At 47.3% G+C, this 15,249-nt stretch overlaps 2 protein-coding genes, 1 long non-coding RNA gene and 1 pseudogene across 4 annotated transcripts; 3 read left to right on the top strand and 1 right to left on the bottom strand.

The window, feature by feature from the left end:
- Positions 1 to 73: 73 nt before the first annotated feature.
- Positions 74 to 3,783, top strand: LOC124653845 (F-box protein At4g22280-like). Its single transcript, XM_047192908.1, has 4 exons — positions 74 to 182; positions 2,530 to 3,429; positions 3,566 to 3,656; positions 3,734 to 3,783. Exons 2-4 carry the CDS (start codon positions 2,596 to 2,598, stop codon positions 3,781 to 3,783), a joined length of 975 nt encoding a protein of 324 aa, XP_047048864.1. The 5' UTR covers positions 74 to 182; positions 2,530 to 2,595.
- A 34-nt stretch (positions 3,784 to 3,817) lies between these two features.
- On the top strand, positions 3,818 to 4,392 carry LOC124682857. The gene is made up of 2 exons (XR_006996472.1): positions 3,818 to 4,017; positions 4,117 to 4,392. It is a non-coding gene; the product is annotated as an uncharacterized LOC124682857 (long non-coding RNA).
- A 2,884-nt stretch (positions 4,393 to 7,276) lies between these two features.
- LOC124682856 (putative F-box/LRR-repeat protein At3g59170) lies at positions 7,277 to 9,339 on the top strand. 2 transcript variants are annotated; one of them, XM_047217472.1, is made up of 5 exons: positions 7,277 to 7,334; positions 7,640 to 8,517; positions 8,596 to 8,760; positions 8,835 to 9,048; positions 9,099 to 9,339. In XM_047217472.1, the coding sequence occupies exons 2-4, from the start codon at positions 7,690 to 7,692 to the stop codon at positions 9,036 to 9,038; spliced, it is 1,197 nt and encodes a 398-aa protein (XP_047073428.1). In that variant the 5' UTR covers positions 7,277 to 7,334; positions 7,640 to 7,689; the 3' UTR covers positions 9,039 to 9,048; positions 9,099 to 9,339. The 2 variants fall into 2 exon arrangements, with proteins under 2 accessions (XP_047073428.1, XP_047073427.1); XM_047217471.1 differs by having other exon boundaries at positions 8,835 to 9,339.
- A 2,388-nt stretch (positions 9,340 to 11,727) lies between these two features.
- On the bottom strand, positions 11,728 to 14,929 carry LOC124682855 (annotated as a pseudogene).
- Positions 14,930 to 15,249: the final 320 nt, after the last annotated feature.

Genomic DNA, 15,249 nt, shown 5'->3' with positions numbered 1-15,249 from the left:
TCTGTGTGCAGTGCAAGTGTGGGCTGCAGGCTCTCGCAGCCACCGGCCTCCACCACACGTCTCGCCGGCCGACGACACTGACACCCGGAGCCTCCGCCGCCTCATCTATAGCGCGCGCCGCCCGAAGCATCGCTACGCACCACGTCCGTAGTACTGCTCTTCTGAGCCCCTCCGGTTCCCAGGTCAGGTGCTCCTCCTTGTTAGGGTTGCAGCGTAATGTTCCGAGAATGGCACGAGCCAGCCGGCATTAGATCAGTGTTCTCTTCCCCATTGCGGTATGCGAGTCCCCTTTCTTTGTTGACCGGCCCCATCTTAGATCTAGGTGCTCTTCTGGCAATTTAGGCCAGATTGTGAAATGGTTCTAGTTTGCATGGGCTTGCCTGAAGAAAGGGATTGCCCCTTTAGCAGTTTAGCGTAGCCTGCGATTGGTTATATTAGTTTGGTTACTGCAATGCTTTTGTTAATGTATCAGATCCATTTTTTTTTTTTTTTTTGCGAGAATATCAGATCCATTTTAACATGGATCCATATGGCTCCATGAGAGTCGAGCATTTTGGGGATTTTAGTTTTAGTCCTTAGAGCATCTCCATCAACTTTCCATATTTTGAGTTTTTGACTCCTTAAAAGCGTTATGGGGAGGGGAGAGAGAAAGATTTTGAGATATAGGGGAGAGGCCTTGTGCAGCAGAGTCCCTTAAACTGGATCCCTGTAATCTATTTGTGATCTTCTTCATCCATCTACTGCTTTGCAAATACAAACCAAATAATAGATGTGATATGATAACACTAACATGAACACAATTAAACATTTTTTGGTACTCCCTCTGGTAAGGGATGTATCTATATGCTATTTTGAACCGGAGGGAGTAGCATAGTTCAATAACATAAGCCCAAAGTGCATAGTTCAAACATCACCAGCCCACAATGCATTAGTTTAAAACAAGAAGGCATAGTCCAAACAAGATCATGCAATGCAGCTATCGTTACGCCCCAGGTCCGTACTACCTACTCATTTGAGCCCCCGGTTCCCAGGCCAGGTGCTTCTCCTTGTTAGGCTCGCAGCTTAATGTTCCGAGAATGGCACGAGCCAGCCGCCATTAGATCAGTGTTCTCTTCCCCATTGCGATATGCGGGTCCCCTTTCTTTGTTGACTGACCCCATCTTAGATCTAGGTGCTCTTCTGGTAATTTAGGCCAGATTGTGAAATGGTTGTAGTTTGCACGGGCTTGCCTGAAGAAAGGGATTGCCCCTTTAGCAGTTTAGCGTGGCCTGCAATTTGTTGAAGTTTGGTCACTGCAATGATTTTGTTAATGCATCAGATCTAGTTTAACATGGATCCATATGGCTCCATGAGGGTCGAGCATTTTGGGGATTTTAGTTTTAGTCCTTAGAGCATCTCCATCAGCTTTGCTATATTTTGAGTTTTTGACTCCTTAAAAGCGTTATGGGGAGGGAAGAGAGAAAGATTTCGAGATATATAGGGGAGGCCTTGTGCAGCAGAGTCCCTTAAACTGGATCCCTGTAATCTGTTTGTGCTCTTCTTCATCCATCTACTGATTTGCAAATACAAACCAAATAATAGATGTGATATGATAACACTAACATGAACACAATTAAACATTTTTTTGGTACTCCCTCTGGTTCAAAATAATTATCCAAAAAGGGATGTATCTACACACTATTTTTGAACCGGAGGGGAGTAGCATAGTTCAATAACATAAGCCCAAAGTGCATAGTTCAAACATCACCAGCCCACAATGCATTAGTTCAGAACAAGAAGGCATAGTCCAAACAAGATCATGCAATGCAGCTATCGTTGTCATTGTTGCCTCCCATGGAGCTTGTGCCGGTGCCGCCACCATCTTCATCACCGTCACCGCCAACATCACCTCCTCTGAAGCCGGCACCACCACTGTAGCCACTCACCACCGAAGCTTGGTTAGATTCATATACATGAACTTCTTATCATGCTTCTCTTGCTTGTTCTTCATCACCCTATATCATCAATGGCAATCGGGTGCTCCTCCATCATCACTCGATGCTCGGCCATCATTGCCCTATGCTCCTTGGAGGCAATCCGACGCTCCATGGCACGGTAGAGTTGCCTGGCAACGAAACCATGGTGGCGGCGGCAGACTACGGATGGCGGTGGGAAATTTCCGCCTTGATGGTTAGGGTTCCCCTCGCGTGCGCAAGAGGGCATAGGTTTTAGTTTTAGGGCCTTGTTTCTGGAGGGGGTCGGGTGGTAGTTTTAGGAATTCCCCAAAATTTCGGGGCTTGGGGGTGGTTTAGGGGGGCTACTGGAACACCGTTTTCGTTGTTTTGGGGAGTGTGACAGTTTATAGGGATATGAGTGAGTTTAGGTAGACTGGTGGAGATACTCTTAGGGAAAACATATTGTTCTAGCTGTAGCAACTCTATGATAACAGCTTAGCAAGAGTTGCTTCAAGATTACTAATTGTATTCAATAATTCAACAGCTGAAACTTCTACAATTCGCTAACTTGTTACTCGATATTTTTTGTGCACAGGGCTAGCTCTGACCATCCACTCAAGTGAATCTCCGGTGATCGAGAGTTTTTTTGTCGCACGATAACATGTCCAACAAACACATGAAACCAACGGGCTTTGAGGATATAACCAGTGACAGGATCAGCAGCCTCCCTGATGAAATTCTCCACCATATCATGTCTTTCATGACTGCACGAGAAGCGGTGCAGACATGCGTCTTGTCAACAAGGTGGCGCTACATTTGGCTCTGTTTGCGGTGCCTTAATACTGAGATATGCCAATTCACCAGCAAGAAGATATTCGTGAGGTTCATGGACAACATACTACTGCGCCGTGGTTTCGTGCCTCTTTACAGCTTTAGCCTCATCGGCTGGAGAGATGATGTTTCCCTCAACCATCCCAGAACTAACTTGTGGGTCTGCCACGCCATTCGGAGCAATGTTCGTGTGCTTCAGATTTTTGAATATCATGGGTTATTTGATCTCGACCACTCTTTCTTCATTTCTTCGCATCTGAAAATACTCAATCTTCGTTGTGTTTCCACCACTGCCCTCTTCATTGAGAAGCTCTTTTCTGGCTGTCCAGTGTTGGAAGAATTATCGATGGTAGATTGCCGTGTTTTCGCCACCAAATTCTCCTCTAGCACCCTGAAGAAACTAACATTTATCTCACATACCCCCCATGGTGAAGATTGTGTTCATGATGATTTTGAAGACCTTGTGATAGATACACCTAGTCTTGTTTCACTGCATCTGGAGGACCTTCCGTTGTTAAATCCTTGCCTTGTGAATGTCTCATCTGTTGTAAATGCTTCATTTCGCCTGGATGAAGAGTCTTTCGCAAGTTCTGCCGTGAACTGCAACATTATCAGTGCTCTGTCAAATGTTACGAAGTTGAAGTTATATTTTGGGCTTCACAATGTATGCTTCTCTTTAACTCTGCAACGACTCCTTTTCCATTCATCATGTTGTGATGCTGTGTAGTTGCTATCCCCACCTTTCCATACATTTGTCTTCTACTTTGCAATTATTTTTTTCAATTTTTCTTCTTGTTTAGGACATGGTAAGCAAGGTACTAAAAAGAGATCTCTGGAGGTGCCAGACATTCAACAACCTGAAAACCTTGTTTCTCGGTGGCTGGTGCGTAGGTACTGACCTCCATGCGCTGGTCTACTTTCTACGACGCTCGCCTGCCTTAGAGAAACTTACTGTGTGGATACATCAGGCAAGGATGTATTCTTTCATATCACATTGGATTTTTTTGCTTGTCCTTAATAAACGTGTTTTACATGTCTTCGATTCTTGTCAGGTTGGAGCTTCTGGTTTGCCTCACCAAATGGACAACCTGGAGTCCAAGGCAACAAATATATCGTTTAATTGTGAACATCTTAAGAAGGTCAAAATCAGATGTCCTCGGGGTGACAAAAGGGCACAAAATATTGTGAATGCCATACTAGCCAATGCCATCTCTCCCCCGGAAATTGTAATCGATCAGCACACACCTTGGGAGTAAGCCTTTCTTTATTCCTTAGTGGCAATGTTTATTTTCTTTACTAGTTGTGCTACTGAAGGCAATTACAAACTCCCTGTTATTTCTTGCACTTGTAGGTAGGAAGATGTGCACGACTCTTGCCTTGTTACTGTGGATTAGAGCTTCTGATGGCAAGTGTTAGCTCCAGTCAACGTCGAAAGACTTCTTAATGTTTCTGTTGTCCTTTGACCATATGGTTCATGGGACCCTGAGTTCCTTTCTCGACGTGACCATGAGGCCAGTATGTTTTTATCGCTATTGTTCCTGTAACTGATTCTGTATAAGTATTTCACTTTTCCATTGATGTATGTGGAGAAACTTGATATTAAGGTTGTGTTTGGCAGTGTTCTTAATTACTACGGTAATCATATTGTTTGGTTGAGATGTCTTTCCATATTTTACAAATGGGGCGATCTTCTCCTGTATACTCGGCAGATCACTCAGTTTAAAATCATGTTCTGCTAAAAACATTAGCGGTAATTTTCATTTTAGAGCACAAGCGATATTCAACTGTATGGTCAACTTACTGGCTTATTTTACTTTGGATACAGAAGGTCTTATATTATGAAAAAAAGACTGACTTGAAAGTTGAAACATGCTCAATTTCGATTTTTCAATCAGAAATAGGACAATGTTAGGAGGTGATTTTATTTTGAGAAGATGAATTCACAGTTTGCGAGCTCCACCTTCGTTGCATGCTAAACCTTTAATCATTGCCCTTCATCTTACCTTGTTCAAAGATTTATGCTCCCTCCATTTTTTATGGGTAAGGCCACCATCAAAAATATATTTTGCCGATATGCAAGGCCACTAACACTAATCGAGGAATGTTTAGATTTTTACCTCGTATGATGATGCTTATTAATACGAAAGTTCCATGAAATCACAGCGAAAAATGCACCACATGCAATTTACTTAATTAGCCCAGAACATGAGACTACTCCCACATAATTAATCTTGTCATTTATTAGTTGGTTGCGTTTTCTTGGTACTCGAATGTGAGTTTGTGGCCTTATATGTAAACGGAGGGAATATATCCAGTATCGAATGAGGTCTCAACTAAAAAAAAATACCTTTATGTTCCATATTAGTTGTCACTTATTTAGTATTGTTCTAATATGGATGAGAGGGAGTACGCGCTAGGTGTGTGTTGGGTAGGCTAGGAAAAAATCAGCATAGTGAGCGCTAGGTGTTCGTTGGGTAAGCTAAGAAAAAATCAGAATATTTATAATACATTTTTTGAGGTTCGAATATTTATAATACATAAGCCACATTGTTGTAATATTTTTTGTCAAATGCATGTGGATAAAACATGAAAAAGTATTGCAATGTTTCAAACGCATTCATTGAACATAAATTTCACTGCATGCAACACGGTATGACAAGTGACTTGCAATATGTGGACTTAAAATAAAGGTATGGAACAAATCACATTTGTAACATGAACACAACTCTAGATACACCCAAAATTATTGCAAGATATCCATAAGTGTACTTAGTACATGTTTTGGACATCTCAAATCAACCACATGCAATATCACACATAACACTAACTTCTTATACTCCCTCCGTTCTTGTATACAAGGCCACAAACTCATAATACAGGTACCAAGAAAAGTAAGCCAATTAATAAGTTGCACGATTAATTATATGAAAATGTCCTTGTTTTCGGGTTAATTATTTGTGTTGCGTGTGTTGTCTCCTTCTCTATGGTTACATGCAACATTCACATTAATGGGCATCATCCTACGAGGTACGAATCTAACAATTTTTCTTGATTAGTGTTAGAGAAACTCCAATAGTATAGCCGGTTGTTGGCTATAAGGAAGATGCCATGTCATCTATAGCTAATTTGTAGCCAACAAGTACAATAGTTGGCTATAAGAATGTACTACTTTCTCAATAGATGGCCCACCTTTCATTGAGATAACTTGCCTAGGAGCACGTGCTAGAGCTAGTTCTTGCATAAGAGCCCACTCACATTCTCTCTCCTCCAACTAGACACAAATATATTATTTTAGTCCTTGTAGCCAGCTGACTAGGACTTATTGTACTTGCTCTTAGTGGCCTTGTATTCAAGAACGGAGTGAGTATCAACAATTAAGATATCATCCTGTCCTCACCTTGCCGAGCCTTCCACCGTCCACCTTCTTGGCATGAGCGCACATCTTATGGTGCTCTTTGCTAGGCCTCTCTCCTGCATGACATGTCCATGCTATTTTGCTAACAACTCAGTTTTTCGCCCATGAATAGTTTGTGTCAATGGATTCATTTGATCAAAAACTTGAGATAACGGGTATGTGCCAAAAAAAAAGGTCTCAATGGCAGGTGATAAAATCTAGAACTAAGTGAGATTATCTTATTTTAAGGAGATGAAACCACTCTTTTGCCTGCTCTAGCTTCATGGCATCCTCAAACCTTTTAAGTTAATCCATTCCAACATAATTAGAGTGGCTATATCGATTTATCAATTATGCCCCGATTAAATATTGGTCCCGCAAATAATCAAAAGCTTTCCAAACTACCCAATCTAAACTAAATGATGACTTCAGGGTGTAGGTTTCAGAATGTCCCCTAATTGTAAGAAAAATCATAGTAGGCAACATATTTATATATGTTTGTCATTCATGTTGAGAAACCATGTAACACGGAACACAATTTCATGGCAGTGAGTTGCAATATATGCACTTAAAATCAAGGTATGCAACACGTAAAAACACCTTCAAAGCATTAACTCAACCCTTGCTATATATGGGCAAACTCATTGCAAAATGTCACCAAAATGTATTCATCAAGCATGTTTCTACATACAAAATAAACCATATGCAACATAAAACAAATTAATATGCCACTCCATCCTTTAAAATATGTTACATAAAAACTTTTACCAATTTCACTAATCATATAAAAGAATATCAACATCTACAATATCAAATCAGTATTATTAGAACCATTACAAAAATATTTTATATTATATGCACCTGAATAAGTTCAACTCAACATCTACGCGACTGATTTGTATTTTACAAAACTGATGTACTATTTGTTTTTGCTAGTACAAGTGTACGAGAGTTACGTTTTCAGTGCGTTGGGTCTCATTTTTTTTGCAGTAACTGGGAGGCCCAGGCCAACAGCCCAACCCATCTTTACGGGAGACGAGAAAGCCCGGCGGCGGCAGAGCGGCTCCTTCCTCTCACCCGGCGGCGGCAGCAGCGAGCGGCAAATCGCCGGCGGCGCGGCGTACGTCAGTTGCGCATCTGCGAGGCCGTGAGCTCCCTGGTCCATCGGAACTGAGGTATTCTATCTGCCCATTCCCTGCTTTCCGCTACTCGATCTACCTTCAGGTTAACCTCTTCTGCAACTCCCGCAACTCTTGTCTACCTGCTGCTGTGATTTGGTGCATTATATCCATGCTCCTCTTGCTCAAACCTTTGTAGACGGGGCCCAGATTTTCATCGTTTCTTTTTGGGGTTGTGCCATTCTGCGATGCCATTTCTTGGCAGCCTAAACAAATGGATGCAGATTGTTAGACCTGGGTGTATGATGCTGCAGTTTTGGCTCATATTGCTGCCCTTACATGGGATTATTTGTTGTCTGCAGGTCACAGCAGCCGCACACACCACCTGCTCGACCGACATCCAAGCGTAGGTATGTCCAGGTCCAAGAGGCATGACAGTACCGATGACAGGATCAGCGCCCTCCCTGACGAGCTGCTCCACCACATCATGTCCTTCCTGACGCCACGGGAGACTGTGCAGACATGTGTGCTCTCAAGGCGGTGGCAAACCACCTGGGTATCTGCGAGGTGCCTCATCATCGACTCGGACCAGTTTTGCATCTTGTGGCAGCTCAAAACGTTTCTGGACAATTTACTTCTGGACCGTGGGTGCACATCACTCGATAAGTTCTGGCTCCGCATCATCTTTGGCAACGTTTATCCTGACAATGTAATGGATTACTGTCAAATCCGTCCGTGGGTCTGCCATGCCCTTCGGTGCAACACCCAGGTTCTTGGCATAGTTCATGACGGCGAACTTCTTACCATTTCAAATGCCTTCACCTCATCAAATCTGAAGAGGTTGCACCTTTGTAAATTTGAGGTTGATGACTGGTTCGTCGAGAAGCTATTTTCCGGATGCCCGAAATTGGAAGAGTTAGAACTGATATGCTGTTTTGTTAACATCGTCATGCTTTCGTCTGCCAAACTTAAGAGATTGACTGTTACCACTTCTGATGATCGGTCAGTAGCATGTTTGGGCTATGAGGATCTTGTAATAGATATGCCAAATCTGGTCTCGTTAGACATAAAGGAGATCCCTGATAGAAATCCATATTTCCTGAATTTGTCATCGTTGGACACTGCCTCAGTTTGCCTTACTACAGTCTCTTTCAAAGATTCTGATGTTGACTGCAATGTTCTCAGTGCTCTTTCAAATGCCACCAGCTTGAGGTCTCTGTCTCTTACTGTCAATGATGAAGTAAGTTTCCTGCGTGAATTTTTCCAATGTTTGCTATGTTCAGTTTCTGCAAATATTACATTTTCGGTCTCCTGGCAGGAGGCAATAAAGGTAGTGGGAAGGGATGCGCTAAGGTGTGGTACATTCAGCAACCTGAAAACTTTATCGCTGGGTGAATGGTGCTTGGGCTCTGGCTGCAGGGTGCTACTCCACTTGCTCCAGCGGTCGCCTAAAATACAGAAACTTATCCTGCATCTTACAGATGTGAGTTCTACATTTTCCATTGTAGATCATTGTTTTTCGCTGACGAACCTAAAGGCACAAGTTTTTCTTGTCAGGTTGGAGCTTCTCAGAGCGATCAGCAGCATGCTGCTGCAGTAACAGATCCAGACTGCAATCAAACAGAAACACCATTCAATTGTGAGAATCTTAAGAAAATTGAAATCAACTGTCCACAAGGCGATAAAAGAGTCCATGTCATTGTGAGGATCTTATTTGAGAACATTACCTCTCCAACAGAAATTAATATCACAAGCCATTAGCTATTTAGAGGTCAGCATCTACAGTAAGCTTTTTACAACTCAACTGTGCCACCTGGCCAGGATTATCAAGCTTTGGTCTAGGCGCTTCTGATTCCTGGAGGACTTCTGCTCCATTTTGAAACATTAGTCGCAGTTTTTTTTGTTTATCTGCCACATGGTGTTTGTGTGTGCTGTTAAGCTTTTATTGCCGACTTTATCGAATGGGATTTTATCATGTTGACATATATAGTGCATTTGTTTCTGCAAAATTTATCTTGGACATTTAAGGGACATGCCAAAAGCCCACACTTATTATGGTGATGATTGTGATGCGCTTATTGTTACTCACTGAATGGTAATAATATGTACACATAATTATACTAGTTTATGCTATTGAATCTTGTGAAAATCAGAAAGAGTCAGTTTATGTCTCTTTCTAGTAGGTAGCATCTGAAGAGGTCTGTGGTCTACAACCAGCTTCTGCCATTTTATTATTATTATTGATTTGCTTGATCGCACTAACCAGAATGTTATTCATATTATTTGTTGCATCCTTCTGTGATCTTCGTTATTGAAATTTTGTGTGCGATTCATTTGATTTGTTGCAACTTTCCAAGATCGATGTGTATTTGAAAATTTAGTTCATTTGATTGAACTGAAGAAATAGAATTGTCAATCAAACAACAGATGACCATGAAGCCCAATAAAAAATTAAGATGGAATCAAATATACCAATCTAGCATCAATTAGTTGTGCATTCACCCACCTGGTTTGGTTGAATGAACTACAAGTGTTTTTTTAAATAACCATATAATTCATTAGACAATCCTTTTACAGAGATCAAATATATGGTCACCACACGAGACAAATGTGCGTGCCAAGCAACTCTGCACAAGGAACCTCACAAGAAGTAAAATTACAATTTCATCCTTGGAGAAATCTGTGCCTTGCCAAAACGTCGTCCATCATCCTTCGCCGCTACCATGATAGTGTCGAAAAAAGAGGCGAATAGCCTCCATAGGTAGATCTGGGAGAGCACCATCGCATTTGAAGATGCTTTTCGAGCCGATGAACCGGGGTGTCGCAAGCGACGAACCCGAGACTTTGTGGCCCCTTCGGCCGGGGATCTTCCCCGTGGTCACCAAATCCCAACGCCGTCATCTTCACCCGACATAGTCGAAGAAGAGAAACACCGCCACCTGCCGTCATCCATGTACCCAACTGCAGCGCTCCACACACAACACTGTGCCGTCATCCATGTACCCAACTGCAGCGCTCCACACACAACACTGTCATGCACGTACCCAACTGCAACGCTCCACACACAACTGCAGTTCACCCGTGAGAGCGTGGAACGCCAACCACCGGATCCAGAGACGACCAAGCCATCTGCCCCCGACGCCACCGGTTGAAGCGACGCCGAGATGGAGGAAAAGCAGAGGCAAATTATTCTGACGCGGCGCAGTCTCTTCCAAAGAAACGGCGCCTCAAGGAAACACTAGGCCAACCCTTACTACATGCTGGAGCAGTCACTGTGGGGTCCTCACCCCTCCCGTCGGCCGCTACGGAGGCAGAAGTCAGACACATGCATAAAAGTACACCTTTGGTCAGGTTTATAGGTCTGTAGTATCCCTAGATCGTCAATTTAACCAACATAATACGAGATATATATCAAAAAATATAAATCGTTGGAAACTTCAGATGTTATATTTTCTAATGGTATACCTTCAGTGTAATATAACTTATAATATGTTGGTAAAATTACCGATCTAGTTATATGTGCAGAACCTTGTAAACCGGACTGGACAGAATATTAAAACTGGAATCCTCTGGAAGTTATCTGAAAAGCTTTTGAATCGACCAAACCTCATATTGTAAAACATTTGGATTCGCTCTAGACTAGTTTACTAGCTTTTTGGTGGAACCAATTCATTCTGGTACTCCCTCCGACGAGTACTTTGGATCGGAGGGACTACTTTGCTCTTCATTTGCACATTTATTCAACGCTGGTTGTTAACTTTAAAAGTGAGCAATTGTTCTTTTACGAATCTAATTGTATTTATTCGAACTTTTTTGAGTTGTATATTGGATTTTGTTTTTGAATTGAAGTTGATCAAATATATTTTTTTGCTATGAATTTACCTACGCTGATTGCCCTTTTTGTAATTGTGCAACTACGTTTTTATAGTGTGTAGTTGTACTTGTTTTTTTCTCTTCCAAATTAACTTTTTTTTTTTTAGTTTTCGGTGAGCTGGTAGGAATTAAAAAGGTACGACTATTTCTCACTCGACTGATAACTAGCATGAATTATGAAGCAAATCCAACAACGTAGGACTTGACTAAGTACGAACTTAATTCTCAGCTAGCTAAGAACTAGCAAAACCTGAATTAAAAAGCAGCAAACAAGCAATGAAGTAGCAAAACCTGAATTAAAAAGCAGCCAACTTGTTTGCAGTCACACCATAAAACTCTTTAATTAGGTGTCCTGAGATTGGTTAACTGGATCCTTCATTTTGATTATACTCGATTTTTAGATGATTTGACTTGGTGCATAAGTATATTATAGAGAGACTAAAAGCACAAGTTTTCGGAAGCCAGTAAGTACACTCCAATACAAACGCTTAAAGCTCGTTCATGATAGTAGTGAAGAAAATACACATGACACTAGCACTAATTGGTACTGGTTAGCCACGAGGCACACCATCTTCATCTACGGTACTTGCTTCTTCGCCGCCGGCTTCCGGCTGGGTTTGGGCCTGGCCTCCTGCAGCATGGACAGCACGTCCCTCATCGACGGCCGGTCCTGCGGGCACCGGCTCGTGCACAACAGCGCAACCCGGAGCACCAGCGCCATCTCCTCCCGGGCCGACTCGCTCATGCTCTGTTCCGTCACGTCGCTCAGAGTACCTCCGCCGCCGGCGACCTTGCGCCTCGCCCAGTCCACGATGTTGCTCCCCTCCCCGTACTCTGCCTCCACCGACCTCCGTCCGGTGAGAATCTCCAGCAGCACCACGCCGTAGCTGTACACGTCGCTCTTCTCGTCCACACGCAGGGTGTACGTGTACTCTGAGAAAACACAAGATCAAGAAACTTCAGTTGACGGCGATCGACGACGACATTGATCAATGATCAGTATGGATCGACGCATGCACGAGTCTCTGCTCACCTGGTGCGATGTACCCGCAGGAGCCGGCGACGACGGACATGGGCGCGGCGCCCTGAAGAGCCTTGGCGACGCCGAAGTCGGCGACGCGCGCCTCCATGTCGGCGTCGAGGAGGATGTTGCTGGGCTTGAGGTCGCGGTGCGCCACCGCGGGGAGGCAGTCGTGGTGGAGGTAGCTCACGCCCTGCGCCACGCCGACGGCGATCCTGTACCGCGCGTCCCACCCGGGCCGCGCCTTCGGCGTCTTGCCCGCCGCGGGGCCGTGCAGGAGCTCGTCGAGGCTGCCGTTGGGCATGTACTCGTATAGCAGCATCGTCGTCTCGCCGTTGGTGCACCACCCGAGCAGCCGGACGATGTTGCGGTGGCGGAGGTGACCAAGCATCTCCACCTCCGCGAGCACCCTCTCGTCGCCGTCAACACCGTCTTGTCTGCACCTCTGCTTCAGCGCGTTATCTGAGGCTGTCTCCTTTTGCGCCGGCGCTTGCCACAGCTTCTTCACGGCGATGACCTCGCCGTTCGGCATCTTCGCCCGGTACACCGTCCCCGACGACCCGGCGCCTATGATGCCGTCGCTCCCCTCGACGCACCGCGCTACGTCATCGGCGGTGAAGCTCAGCCTCTGAAACGCGGTCATGCGCCATGGCCCCACGACGACGTTGGGGCGCGCGCCTCCAGCACCGCTGACGCTCGATGCCGCCGAGTCGTCCTCCAGACACTGCAGCCAGCGCGCGGTGAGCGCGAGCACCACCATCCCGGCCAACGCCACTGCCACGGCAGACACCCACATTGCCGCGGTGTGCCGCGCTGAACCGCCCTCGTTGGGATCCGGCGATCCAGATGGCGCCCCGGCCGGCGTCAATTGGTTGAATGACACATCGATGGTTTCCAGCGTGGTGCAGTTGCCGAAGCCGGCCGGCACGCTGCCGGTGAGCGCGTTCCAGGAGAGGTCGACTTCGGTGACTGACGGCAGCGCGGCGAGCACCGCCGGGATCTCGCCGCTGAGGTTGTTGTGCTGCAGCCTCAAGCTCACCAGCCGCTTGCACCTGCCGATGTCGCTGGGGATCGCGCCGCTCAGCTCGTTCCCGGCCAGCTCCAGCCTGTACAGGTTTGCGCATCCGGAGGCGCCAAACGGCGGCATCTCGCTGTGCAGGGCGCACTTGCTCGCCGCGAAGACTTGCAGCTTTGGTGCCAGCCACGCCGTGTCCGGTAGCGCGCCGCCGATCGGGTTCCCGGAGACGTTGAGGTATTCGAGGCTCGGGGAAGCAACCAGATCGAATGGAATGCCACCGGTGAGCTCATTGGAGCTTAAGTCCATGTACGTCAGGTTCTGAACCGCGCCGAATCCGGCCGGAATCGTGCCGGAGAAACGGTTCGACTCGAGCCGGACACGCCACAGCGACGAGCAGTTCGCGAGGCTCGTCGGGATGGTAGAGTTGAATCTGTTGGCGAAGAGGATGAGGCGGAGCAGACGGTTGCCGGCGCAGATACCCGACGGGATCGGCCCGGAAAGGGAGTTGGTCGACACGTCGAGGCGGGCGAGCCGCCCGCTCGCCCCGAGGGACTCCGGCAGCCTCCCGGTGAGCGAGTTGTTCCACAGCTGCAGTACTTCGAGGCTCGGAAGCTCGCCGATCGTCGCCGGGACCGTGCCGGAGAGGAAGTTGCTCATGAGGTTCAGCGTCGTGAGGTTCCCGAGCTCGCCGAATCCGTCAGGGATCTCGCCGGCGAGCTGGTTGTCCGAAATGTCAAGAACCTGCAGCGCTCGGAGGCTCGACCAAGACGGTGGTATCGCGCCGGCCAGCTTGTTCTTGAACAGAAATAGAGATTGGAGCTGCGCGAGCCCGCTGAGCTCCGGCGGAACCGAGCCCGATAGGTTTGCCGCAGCGACGTCGAGGTACTGGAGCTGCGTTAGGCCACCGAACTCTGCCGGTATCCCACCGACGTAGCCATTGTACCCGATCTCAAGGTGTTCGAGCAGTGCGAGCTCGCCGAGCTCCCTCGGCAGCTGCCCGGAGAGGGCATTCCCGGCGAGGTGCAGGAACCGTAGCTGCCGAAGCTGTCCGAGCTCGGCTGGGACGCTTCCGTTGAAGAAGCTGCCGCCGAGGTTGAGTTGCTCGAGCCGCCGGAGCCCGCCGATGGTGCGGGGAATCTGGCCCGCGAAGCAGTTGCTGTAGGCGTCGAGGACAGTGAGGGAGCCGAGCTTGGCAATGCCATCCGGGAAGGTGGAGTTGAAGAAGTTGTGGCTGATGTCAAGTTTCACAAGCCGCCGGAGCAAGAAGACCGCCGACGGGAGCTCCCCGGCGAAGGCGTTCCAGCTGAGGTTGAGGGATGCAAGTGTCGGCGCCAGCAGCGCGGCCGCTGTGGTGGGGAAAGTGCCGGAGAGGTTGCGGCGGGACAGGTCGATCCCGACGATGTCACCGGTGGCCGCATCGCACGCGATGCCCGGCCACGCGCACCACGGCGGGGAGAGCGACCGGGTGGCGCCCGCGGACGCCGCCCCGGCGTACGTCCACGGACTGAGCGCGCCGGCCGGGTCGTTCAGTGAAGACTTGAGGGAGAGCAGCGCGAGGAGCGGGAGCGGCGCGGAGGACGCGGCGGTGATGGTGAGAAGCGGCAGCAGGAGGAGGAAGCCATGGAAGGGGACCTGTGCGGCCATGGAGGAGGTGGTGGCTGTGTCCAGAGGAGGGGAGGCCAGGCTGTGGTAAAATGGAGGTGGGAAAGGCAATGGCGGTGGTGCATGCACGTCATGATGAGAGGCTCGGAGGGAGGAGAAGGTGGAGGTGGTGGTGGTGGAGGACAGGGGGAGTGGAGCGGAGAAGAGAGAGCGCGCGGTGGTGGAAGTGGTGATGATGGCGGTGGTCGGGCGGGCCTGGCCGGCTTTGCATGCAAGAAAGACACGACTTTGCCTGCTGCTGCTCCAGCAGCCGCCATTGCTAGGTCGGTAGCTTTTCTGTTATGCCTGCACATGCCAAACTGCCGATGGTTAGTACAGTTCTCAGTTCACATTCGAGAGTCACCGAGGTGAAATACTTCCTCCGTCGCTTTGAAACTTATCTTAACTTTGTCCAAGTT

This window comes from Lolium rigidum, chromosome 1, assembly GCF_022539505.1.
Source record: "Lolium rigidum isolate FL_2022 chromosome 1, APGP_CSIRO_Lrig_0.1, whole genome shotgun sequence".
In the NCBI taxonomy this organism is placed as follows: domain Eukaryota; kingdom Viridiplantae; phylum Streptophyta; class Magnoliopsida; order Poales; family Poaceae; genus Lolium; species Lolium rigidum.
Note: the sequence above shows the minus strand (reverse complement) of the source record. Positions and strands in the feature narration are given on the sequence as shown.

Excerpts from the sequence above, each read along its gene's own strand:
- LOC124682856 (XM_047217472.1), top strand. The coding sequence starts at position 7,690 with ATGTCCAGGTCCAAGAGGCATGACAGTACCGATGACAGGATCAGCGCC. Across the intron at positions 8,518-8,595 it reads CTCTTACTGTCAATGATGAA|GAGGCAATAAAGGTAGTGGG; the intron begins GTAAGTTTCCTG and ends GTCTCCTGGCAG. Across the intron at positions 8,761-8,834 it reads TTATCCTGCATCTTACAGAT|GTTGGAGCTTCTCAGAGCGA; the intron begins GTGAGTTCTACA and ends TTTTCTTGTCAG.
- LOC124653845 (XM_047192908.1), top strand. The coding sequence starts at position 2,596 with ATGTCCAACAAACACATGAAACCAACGGGCTTTGAGGATATAACCAGT. Across the intron at positions 3,430-3,565 it reads TATATTTTGGGCTTCACAAT|GACATGGTAAGCAAGGTACT; the intron begins GTATGCTTCTCT and ends CTTCTTGTTTAG. Across the intron at positions 3,657-3,733 it reads TCTCGGTGGCTGGTGCGTAG|GCAAGGATGTATTCTTTCAT; the intron begins GTACTGACCTCC and ends TGGATACATCAG.